Source organism: Ostrinia nubilalis, chromosome 11, assembly GCF_963855985.1.
Source record: "Ostrinia nubilalis chromosome 11, ilOstNubi1.1, whole genome shotgun sequence".
Taxonomy (NCBI): domain Eukaryota; kingdom Metazoa; phylum Arthropoda; class Insecta; order Lepidoptera; family Crambidae; genus Ostrinia; species Ostrinia nubilalis.
In genome coordinates this window covers 8,749,506-8,761,764 of record NC_087098.1, presented here as the reverse complement: position 1 = coordinate 8,761,764, position 12,259 = coordinate 8,749,506, and the positions used below count along the sequence as shown (strand labels likewise).

Sequence of the window (12,259 nt, the reverse complement as noted above, 5' to 3'; positions counted from 1 at the left end):
CACTTTAAAATGTTATAAACGCTGATTTTGGTGAAATTTTGTATTTTTCTATACACGTCAAAATCTAGAAAACCACACGTAGGAAATCAACCATTTTGCTACTAAAGCAACCAGTATAAGGTCCTTAATCAAAAAATATATACAGTTCCTTGGCACCAAAACCACTATGTTGACCAGTGTAATGAATGACTGGAAGACGTAGCGTGGACAGGCCTCCTACAAGGTAGACCAACGATCTGGTAAAGGTCGCGGGAAGAGTCTGGAAGCGGGCAGCGCAGGACCGTGCATTGTGGAAAACCTTGGGGGAGGCCCTTGTCCAGCAGTGGATGTCATTTGGCTGAAACGAACGAACGAATAATGAATACCTAATGCAAACTATATTTAAACTTACAATGTTACGTCCCAAAGCACTAAAGCGTGAACTGGATTAAGAGTGGGAAGAGCGAACTTCAAAATTAGGTTCAACGTTCCACTAAACTATGTTAGAGATTTGGCAGTGGTTTGTTACACTGCCATACTACAGTCCATAATAATATGCATACCGTTATTATTTGCAGTAAAATTAGGAATGATATTTAAAAACATAACCCTTATGTTTTTAAATATCAGTCTCCCGAAGGAGGGCCTTCTAGCGCAGTCGGATAAAAATATCTAAATATCAGAGTCTCCCGGAATTCCTAATTGGATAGATTTAATTAAATTCCTAGTAGTAGGTAAGAACATACTACATTACATTAAAAAACTTTAATCTCTTGACATTTACGTCTTGTCTAATTACTTGGGAGAAAATTAAATAGGTAATCAAATTTTTAATATCTCACAAATCTGTAAGACAATTTAGGCATATCCATAGAAGCCCAAAATAGTACTGTATCTAAGTAGATTAACGTACCTATGTAAGTACTAAAATACCTAAGGGCTAAAAGGTCGGGCTTCATACGGGTCCTATTAGGAGAGGCCTAACCGCAAAAGTTACTTGTCTGTGTTATCCACGTTCCCACACTGGGTTTAATCAGATAAGCTCTGATTAACTTTTGATTGACATTGTGATCAATGTTATTGTATTACGAGTAGGTATGTTTGTTAATTGAAAATTTAGCTTAGGTCTTACATTAATTTATTAGAAGTCCATCTCTTTTTAGGATTTAATATGCACCTAGAGTATAGATCGTTTCATCCACGAAGACGCGCCCCACTTTTTGGTCGAGAGAAGTACGGGGTGCGGGGAGTTTGATCCGATCAATCCGATCATCATTATTTTAGTGTGTCAAAAATCTGTCAAACTCCATACAAAACACACCGGTTATCCTTAAGGTTAAGATCAAAGGTGGTGCAACTCGGCCTTAAATTGTTATTTTTGCCGTAGGTGGTGGAGGAGCACAGCTTGGCGAAGCAGACAACTGTGACCCTGGCGAGCTGAAGGTGTGCGTGGATCTGATACCAAGAACACCTATTGGCCTACCGAAGACGAGGGACGAGCTCGACCTACATTGCTCGTAAGTAATTCACTGTTGAGGACAACGTTTGAGAGTAATTAAAATTTCTTAGCGATTAGAGTCGCTTCTCAAACTAAATTTTAATTAAACATCTTGAGTTTATTTAAAACGTTTGAGAGAGAAAAAAAAGACAAGTCTTATTTTAGAGGTAAGCTGAAATATTAAATATTAAACTGAAAATACCTAATGAGTAGGTACCTACGTTTTTCGTAACAACCTAAATCTGTTTAAATGTTTCTAATATTCTGATACAGTCATTATTTTGATAGATTACAAGATTAATTTAAAATGTTGTTTCAAGTGCCAATATAATACCTACCAAAGTAACCTTTTATTGAAATTATCCTCACTTCTTAGTATATTAAAATCTTTAAATCTGAGCTTAAATTTTCAGATCGTTGATTTCTAGCGAAAACGTTCTGGTGAAAAGTGTTTAGTTGTGCCATTTTCTAAAAGGATAGGTAATAAATTGTGAAAGCATTTATTGAATTTTAAATCGGCTTAGTCAACATTTTGATTTAATTAAAAACTGCTAATCTATATAAATAAAAATGAATTGATGTTCGTTAGTCTGATTAAAACTCGAGAACGGCTGGGCCGATTGAGCTGATTTTGGTTTTAAAAAGTTTGTCGTAGTCCAGGGTAGGTCTAAACGGTGAGCAAACGCGCGCGATATTGTTTTTCTGTGACAGACAAAATTCCACACGGGCGAAGCCGCGGGCGGAAAGCTAGTATCAAATAGAATTCTGTTTCAAAAAATTAAATTATAAACTTTGCCTTTTAAAATGTCAAGGGGAAGGAAATATCTACTTTGGCCAGTATACAGTTAACGTCAACATTGTGTGACGATATAAATGCGATAAAGTATGGCGAATGTACGGTTCACAAAGGAAATGGCGTGTCCAGCCACCGAACTGACAGCCATCGGGACTGTTCCCCTTTGGGGACAGTTGCAACAACAATATATTCCCTAAAACAAACAATAACGGATATAGTGACGTCACGCGGCCCTGCGTACGTTGACTTTTAGCGGCAAAAACGGCCTATGTTTATTACTTAATATCTTCGTAAGTAATGGTCCGATTTGGATAATTCAAAAAGATATATCTTTCTTATGTCTTAAAGATTAACGTAGATACTAGTTTTATTGAATTTTCTACAACAGTACTGATCCTCATTAGACCGAACGACCTGTGAAAATAGATTAGGAGTAACTGGATGAAACATTCAGGAGACCGTGCTTTGTGGCATTCTATGTGGGATGCTTCTAGCAGTGGACGGTCGTTAGATGATAAATGATCACTGATGATGTTCATCAATTAGAACATCCAAACACGTGATTTTATTATTAGTGTTTTTTTTTTTCGAATTAATGAGTGTGGCATTTAGAAATTGTAAGTACCTAGTAGTTATTATTGCCAGAAACAACGATACGTATGCTTTAAAAAATGTGCTCATCAAATCTATCCGATATAAAAAAATAAACTCCCATAGGCACAACCATAAAAACGTGGAAAACAATGGCATGGAATTTGTAAGCACTAAATTTTATGGGTTACTCCTGGTAGATCAGTTTCCCCTCGACATGTGCTCTGGAGACTTGGAGATAATGCATTGCTTTTCATGCTACTGGAACGTACGATGGAAAAGCTTTTATGGAATATTTTATGTACTGGAAGTGTGTGATGTTCCGCAAATAAACCTTTAGTTAGAACGAAATATTAGGGTATGGGTAAAGACCTTACAAAGGAGGTAGTCGCCGTAGGTCAAATTCCACATAAGATAGTTGAATGGCATTAGTCAAGACCTTTTGTATTTATTTCGCAAGTCTCTCTAAAAGTAAAGCAAAGAAGTCAAACGTTATAAAATGCAGCAAAGCATGCAAGTGCAGTCAATAAGTTTAAAAATAAACTTATTATGAGCTTTGCATTTACCCAACGCAACGTATTCAATTATACAGCTCGTTGACTTTAAAAAGAAATGTGAAATTCGTTAATATTGTGCACAACATTTCTCATGGCTGACATTTTCCTCAGAAGCTCATTTTTCACCACGGAATGACTATCGCCATACCTGAGACTGTGTATAATCTGGGAAATAAGGCAAATAGGTAGGTACCTACATATTATTATCTATCGTATGCAAGCAAAGTTTCTATATTAGGCGTGTCGGTTGAGCTTAATCTTTTTATTGCGTAAATAATTTCCAGAACTCTTTTTGTAGCGCAAATATAACAGTACCTAATAAGAGACTATGTTTATTTTAACATAACGTATGGGCGTGTAATTAGGGACTTTATGTGCACAGTAGTATTATTGTGCCACATAAATACGTGTTTCATTTCTTTGTCTACCTCTAAAACATGTCTGTTTTGTGACGTATTAACCCAATGTACCACTTTTCTCTTTCATTTTTTGTTTCTATCCGCTTTGTACTTCGTAAATATTACAAGGAATCCTTTATAAGAGCCGTTAGAAGAAGTAAGAACATCCAGTTTTTCATCACACAATACGAATTGTATCTTCCACGAGCACCCACAAAGTTATATTTACCTTTATCGTTAACTTTCTTTCTTGCAAAGGTAACGTTCAATACATCAAAGTGGATAAACATTATTGACGGGGAAAATCGTGCGAATAAACATTGACATTGTATGTATGCCGGAAATCTAAATTAGTAAGAAGTAGAAGAGTTTAGGTACCTAATTAGTGATAACCTTTTGTTATACTGAACTGTAAATACAAGTTTCATCCAAAGTCAAACTCCTAGGCTAAGTTACACCAACTTACTTTAACCGTAACTACAGCAATAACCAGTGTATGTAGTTTGACAGATTTTAGACGTTTGTTAAAGTTAAAGTAAGATGTGAGGTGCAACTTTTATTTTGGGACAATATTATTTGATCCTCTAAAAACTAATTGATCTTTTTTGTATGTGCACTTTTAAAAATAAATGATGTTTTTTATTATATTTTATCTTTATATTAATTATTGGGTCTATATTAGTTGATCTACGGATAAATTATGAATGATCTTCATTAAAGGTAACATAATATTTATGTTTAACATACTCTTTTAATATTTGGTAAACAAAAATAATATTTGATCCTCTTTTTTAGTTATTGATCTTTAATTTTGTTAATTTGATGATTTTTATATCTTAACTTTAAAATATATTTGATCTAACAAAAAATATTATTGGTTAATATTTTTAATTAAAAAATATCTTTTAATTTACGCGGTACTTTGTGGTTGAGTGACAATCGTCCGTCATTGGTTACTGAGTTGGCCAAGGGCTTAGCGGCCAATAAGCAAGTAGAATGGTACATTGCCATGTTTGTTTAAATTACAAGCTTTGCTTAGTTTGGGACTAGAGGCGCTATGTAAAATAATTTCTTACTTCTGACATCATAATTTTTACCTCTTTATTTTTTTCAAATCGCAAGGTTGATTTTCTCTTAGTATACCGATCTCGACCGTGATCAGTGACCATAAAGTCATCTGTCAACGGGTCGATTAGACACGATAAAAGCACTAAACGATATTTGTTTACTTTTAGTGCGACATCGGGTCTGATAAGTTTTTTTTTTCCAAATATTTACTGTGTTTGACGAAACAATTGCAAAACAATATTTATCTTTCGTACTATTGAAAAGACCGAATATATCCATCCCGCACCAACGCATCCAGCACCTAAGGTCAATTCGACCCGATAACGCAGTGTGAACGTGTTAAGTATGCTTTTTTAATAAAAAAAAAATCTTTTAACATCAAGTGCCTTTAAATAGTTTCCATCCTTTGACTACAACTTAATAAAAATAAGTACCATAACATAATTATTTTGAAGATCATTTGATATAGACAAAAAATAATTTATACAAATCGAATTATTTAAAAAAGTATCACAATATTGAATATTTGGTGCTCATTTCTTTTATTTTTGAGGACTAACAAGTAACGATCAGATATAATTTTTACATCTCAAATTTTTTTTGCGTAGTTCAAAAGAGGTTAAAATATCGATCGATTTCATTTATTTTATGTCTCAAAGAAAGAGGATCAATCATTAAAATAGATGACCATTTAGATTTTTTTATTTGCCATTTTTGCTCATTTAAAAAGATCATTTAAATACAATATGCCTTTTATTTTCTAGTAAGGTTTAACTTAATTTTAAGTGATCAAATTGCATGTAAACACGACTTTAAAATTGCGCCTTCGTACTAAATTCTGTGTTCACTTAAAATTAAGATAAAATTTAGTTACCTATTTAACTACTTAATACGTGTAAATCAGCCTTAGTATGCTAGTCTTACAAGGGTTTTTGCACATTAGCAGGTTAAATAAATACCTATGTGTATGTCAAACTCATTACAACGTTTACCTGCAGCTCAACTCGCGTTGATCAAAGAAACATATCTCGTCAAGTGCATACAAGTCTCGTAATTGAACAGGTTAATTACTTTTCTGTGCAGTTTCATTCAATAAAATGAAAACGTTCACTTTGGAACCACGTGATGTGTCATATTTCAGGCCATTGTCTTCTTACTAAAATGTTAAATAATTTATAAATTGTAGATCAAAAAACGTCTGATCAACACAAAATACTGAAGTGGTTCAGTACTTGGATGAAGTTGTTCAACAAATGATTAACTAACTTTAATATTGTAGAGCAAAGGGCCGAAAACATTTCAAAACGTCAGGACGTCAGCATTTGATAAATCTTTCGTCGAGTATTCTACAGGGTAGACGTGATAAATGTCAGTTGCCAGTGAAGTGTAAAATTGAATAGCTTAACTGCAAAACCCTCAACAACAAAAACATATCTTGTCGTGGACAGATTCCACGAGACGACCATTAGAAGTTCACAAGTCAATTTGGAACTCATCCAAGGAGCTTACATGGCAAAATACTCGTATATCACCATGCAGGTGTCGAGTTCACAAACCATGTTCTATGACTTTGAACGCCATTCGTAGTAGGTACCTGTTAAGTATGTATAAATCGCTGCAGTGTTGCAGTTTATGTAGTTTCTTTTGTAACAAGGGTACTTAGGTAGCAGTTACTATTGGAAAGACTGTAATTGAGATTATCGCTATAATTGCTATTGTACTGACGGAAAAGCCTGTAATTAAATCGAAGAGTTAACGAATTGTACCATTATAGAAACTTGCTCCTTGGGTAATTTAACTCCCAATAGTTGGTTTGTAATCTGGAGAGCAAACCGCTGTATTGAACGAATGTCAAGTCAAGATTAGTGTAATGGCGGCAGCTGTAATTGCCAACGGCTCTATTAGGGCGCTTTCACATCAAGCAATTTGGTCGCGCAACATAATTACATATTTGTTTTTTTACATTGGATGTTATTTTACCACTTTACACTTGGAGCTACTAACTATACTGCAACTACGAAAGCTCATTGTTGCAGTGTAACACCGACAACAACACAACTACTAACTACTACTAGGTACCTGCTATTGTTCTGGTTTAAATGCAACGAGGTTCCAATAATGTGACAATTCCCAAAACAAGTGACATTACCTTTTATTGCGGCGTGGGGTATCGAATCTCCGGGGAGCAAACCAATTAGCGTACATCGAATGCGTGCTGAACGCAGGTATCGGATATTATTCTCGATATTCAATTCAATTCCCAGGATTGATATTTTGCTGTAATACTGGATGTTTGTGTAGGTGTGGTGTAGGTTTGTAAAATACTAGTATAATTAAGATTAGTTGCACTGATTAACTTCTAATGACTTGAAATGTGAAATGTGGGTAATGACGTCATACAAATAAAATTATGGCATAGAGACATACTTTATGAAGGTGAGATGTAAAATGTTCTTGCCATAAGTTTGTTAGACAAACGTATCTACTGTTGACCTACAGGTCAAATATTACGGTCAATGACCAGCCGTCATAGTGTTTTAAATACATTTTGAAGCTTTAAAAGTCCTTCTGAATAGAAGGTTATTAACTTGACCATTCTATAAACCACTACATAATTTTATTAACCAAATATTTTCGTCACTCAAATAAAATTTTTGAAGCTAAGTAGGTATATTTATTTAGTAACCGTCGCGTCCCTACTCTGGATTATCATCAGCCATTCACATTTCGTTACTAAATGTAGACCATATTTAACTTTAAATTTTAAATCAAACTTCAAACCACTAAATTACAATATTTTGGAGATTATGTTGGTACAGTATAAAAGATGTCAATGTAAATGTTTGTCAAATGGCTGGCTTTGTGAATTTACTATATTTTAATTTTAAGAGGCATTCAGATTAAGATTGAAAATATTTAATTTTGCATTTTGGTTGAAATCTCTAATCATTGTGGCGACATTATAAATCAAAATGTACGAGTATTTCAATGGATTCTTAATGAACGATTATTATATTTATTGTCTTTTAGTGCGGTCTCTAAGCTAAAAGATTACAATCATGCACCGACCATTTTTGTAAGCTTGTTAACTAAGTAGGTATGATTGTAATGATCTAAGGCTGGTTTGCACCATCTTACTTTGACTGTAAAAAACGTCAAAAATCTGTCAAACTCCATACAAAATCCACCGGTTATCGTTATAGTTACGGTCAAAGTTTGGTGGTGCAACTTAGCCTAAATCTACTTTCCAATGCAGCGGTAAACAGTTTCGAAGATATTAAACATCTCCCTGCTTAACGCCTCGCTGCAAAGGAATCGCCCTCGTGCTCTGCTCCTGTACTCGGACCGACATGGTGGCGTTTTCAACCGACTTCAAAAAAGGAGGAGGTTCTCAATTCGACCCGTATGTTTTTTTTTTTTTTTTTTTTTTTTTTTCTATGTTTGTTACGCGATAACTCCGCCAATTATGAACCGATTTGAACAAATCTTTTTTCGGCGTATAGGTAATACCTCAAGGGTGGTCCCATTTAAATTTAATAATAAAAAAAACAACCCCCAAGGGTGGAAAATTGGGGATGAACTTTTTTATACGCAATATCTCCGCCGATTATAAACCAATTTGAACGATTATTTTTTTGTTGAATAGGTATTATCAAAAGGGTGGTTTCATGCGAATTTGAAGAAAATATTTCACCCCCAAGGGTGGAATATTGGGGATGAACTTTTTTATACGCAATATCTCCGCCGATTATGAACCAATTTTTTTTTGGTCTCAGTGTACTGCCTACCTTCAGTGGTAACATCAAGGTAATAATTAGTTGACTAAAAAGCAAGAAATAAGTAAAATTTTATAAAAAAAAATAAAACCGACTCCAAAAAACCTACACTAAAACGTAGAAAAATAATTACTAATTACCTACTTATTTATTAGGACGAATTATTAATATTTATGTAGGTATACCATGATTGATACTTTTGGAGTCGGTGCAGGCAAACTTTACATGTTTCATAATCTTGGCACCGACTCCAGAAGTATCAATCATGGTATACCTACATAAATATTAATAATTCGTCCTAATAAATAAGTAGGTAATTAGTAATTATTTTTCTACGTTTTAGTGTAGGTTTTTTGGAGTCGGTTTTATTTTTTTTTATAAAATTTTTGTACAAGCACTTCACCTACACTACAGTAGTTTTTGCACCTACTTTATCCCTCAAACAAATCTTCATCTAATGATAGTATACTAATAGAAACTTTAAAGGCATGAGCAGTCCAGATCCAATCTACTTAGCTCAGCTACTAACACAGATAGGTTAGTACTCGTACATTTAGTAGTAATCTGCAACCGCAGACTGCACGTACATCAACTGCTGACTATTTCATTCAACCACATCCAAACGTCCGTCAGCCTAACTTCGAATACGTTGTTCGTAAGTAATTTGAAGCTTCGGAGTGCACTATTCCCAATTATTGTCGGTTTCGAGAATTTCGTACGGAGTCTTGAGTTGTATAGAGTCAAAAACAGCAATCTGAAGATTTTGTGCAAATTGAGTTTTGGATATGGCAACATTCTCACGTTAAAATTACATTTATGCTTATTTATTCACCACATCGTAACAAAACTAGTACGAAAAATCAGTTTTAGTATCAAATGCAGCAATCTGCGTACGATGAGTTATAATGGTGAAACTATTTTTCTTAATACCTAACCGCTAATTATTATGGAAAAATTAAAAAGCTGCACTTTTGATTCTATACAACTCAATTAATAGTAGTTGTTTATCCCAACTAATCCCAACTAATATTATAAATGCGAAAGTAACTCTGTCTGTCTGTCTGTCTGTCTGTCTGTCTGTTACGCTTTCCCGCTTAAACCTCGCAACCGATTTTGATGAAATTTGGCATAGAGATAGTTTGAGTCCCGGGAAAGAACATAGGATAGTTTTTATCCCGGTTTTTGAAACAGGGACGCGCGCGATAAAGTTTTTCTGTGACAGACAAAATTCCACGCGGGCGAAGCCGCGGGCGGAAAGCTAGTTTATAATAATTACACTTACACATTAGGTACTCTTTATAAGACAGGCAAAAAAAAATTATCAGTACCTCTTGCAGAATTTGTGTTTCATAGGCGCGTCTTCGCATTAACCTTCAGAAAACGTTACTGACGAAGAATCACCAAACAAAGTATCACCTGCTACATTTATTGCAACTGCTTTGTGATGTGCGGTCATCATTACCTTACACATCCATTGAGACGCGTTTTGATTATCCAATGCAGAACGAAAAGAAGTCTTACCTATTCTGTTATAAAGATGAGATTTCTCAATTACTCATACAATTCCTTTGTCACAGGGCCTACCAGACTGGCATGGCGTGCATGGACACGTGGATCAAGCGCTGCCTGCCAACCGACGGCCAGAAACTGGTGCAGCAGCAGATCGGCGGCGCCCGCGCACTCATGCGGTTCCTTTGCACCAACGAAACTGCTCTGAGGAGAGGTAACTTTTAATCGTGACTGAATTTCTTTTATCATTTCTGTTTAGCACCAGCCGATATGACGTTGTCCTGAAGTGGTTGTAGAGCAAGCTATATTGGGACGTGTATAAGTGCCCTGGAAGAGGCCATAACTAAGAAAGAATTTGAATTTAAAATTCAACCAAAAGATGTCCATTGATGGTTGAAACTTAAAACCAAAGTAAATCTCCCAAGTATTCCCACAAAGACCGGTCCTACGCTGCTTCTGCGGTGCTTTTAATTTAAGATCAAATCAAAATATGAAAGTCTGAACAAACGAATTCTAGATTCAAAACTGTGATAAGTTAGAATTTAATATTCCAACCAATTGCAAGCTTTAATCTAGAATCTATCTTATTCAGTTTAGATGAATACTAGAGAGTCTTTCATTGAACAAACGAATTCTAGATTCAAAACTGTGATTAGTTTTAATTTAATATTCCAACCAATTGCAAGCTTTAATCTAGAATCTATCTTATTCAGTTTAGATGAATACTAGAGAGTCTTTCATATTAGTACGGATTCTGTTCCACATTTAAGTAAGTCAACCAACTTTGTGAGAAACAGTCTTATTTCCTCACTTGGCTTATTTAATTTAGGAAAGTAATTTGTTTACGATTTCCCTTTAAAAACATTCTGCGGAACTGTATATCAATTGAACTGACCTGTGTAACTCGGTGACATGTCAGAGCAGCTGTTGTTAACATTTTTCATTTGTTCAGAGAGCAACCATTTAATTTTTTTATCCACAACGAGGATTTTTTACAATCACAATTTTAACTTTAGGATAATTCATGAAATGTTGTGAGTCCTTGACGTTTCAGGGCGACTTCTATTTTATAAACTAGAGAAAAAGTGTAAAATTGATACAGAAGACATTATTTTACGAGAGAGAACTACTGTTATTGCCATATAAAGTTTTTGCCACAAGTAAATGAAGTTTCAGTATAGCAACCAAAAGTAAAATAATAATTTGACAATTTCTACCATTTACTCGTATCTTTTCATCTTACCTAGGTATAAGAACTTTTTCTAAACTGGCTTAACTAAATAGCGTCTATGAGTTATGGTTACTTAACAACATCTCCGAAGTACATTTCGGTCTTACTTCCAAACGAAGTCTCAAATGGTTGCCTGAAGACCCTTGCAATGAAGATATTGCTAATGGGTCTTCTTTGTTTTCCTTAAAGCCTTCAAACTTGAGTTAATTGTTTTAACTTAAAGTCTTGTCTCAATTCTCTTACTTGACACCAAGTTTACACCACTAATTTATCTTAAACTACTTCTAAATTATAGCTATGTTACAGTCACAACAGAACTCATCATCGGCCAAAACTACTTTTAACTGGAAAAATAAGTCAATTGACCAAGGGGTAGCGCATTTTCTTACATAACTTTTCAATTCCTATCATTGGAGGTCCGAAAATATTTCTCATACAATTTGATACCATAATGTTCATTCTTCATAAAAAATTTAAAACCTACATATTTAAAAACATAATCATTGATATTCATAATATCACTAATCATACACTTAGTTTTTACTAATATTTGTTTTCATATATTTTTCTATACTAATAATCGAAACTCATAATCATTCGAATAAATAACTATAATATTCATAAATGTGATGTATCCTAATATTTGTTTTCATAAATTTATTACTCATAAGTGTATTTATCCATATTATTGAAAATCATGATGTCTATATTCGTATTAAATCGTATTTTAACATTAATTTGAAATGGTCCAAAACAGGCAATATTTTGTGCCACAAAACTAACGTGACAGAAACGAATCGCTGCAAAACCGACTCCACGTAGTCTTGTCTGCCCTACCCCTAGAGTGTAATTTAAA

The 12,259-nt window shown here is 34.3% G+C and overlaps 1 protein-coding gene across 1 annotated transcript in view; it reads left to right on the top strand.

Moving 5' to 3' along the window:
* Positions 1–12,259, top strand: part of LOC135075936 (uncharacterized) — a 90,578-nt gene that overhangs the window by 42,775 nt on the left and 35,544 nt on the right. The window contains exons 2-3 of the mRNA XM_063970384.1: positions 1,367–1,496; positions 10,241–10,386. Coding sequence (XP_063826454.1) covers positions 1,367–1,496; positions 10,241–10,386 — 276 coding nt within the window. The remainder of the gene's footprint in view (positions 1–1,366; positions 1,497–10,240; positions 10,387–12,259) is intronic.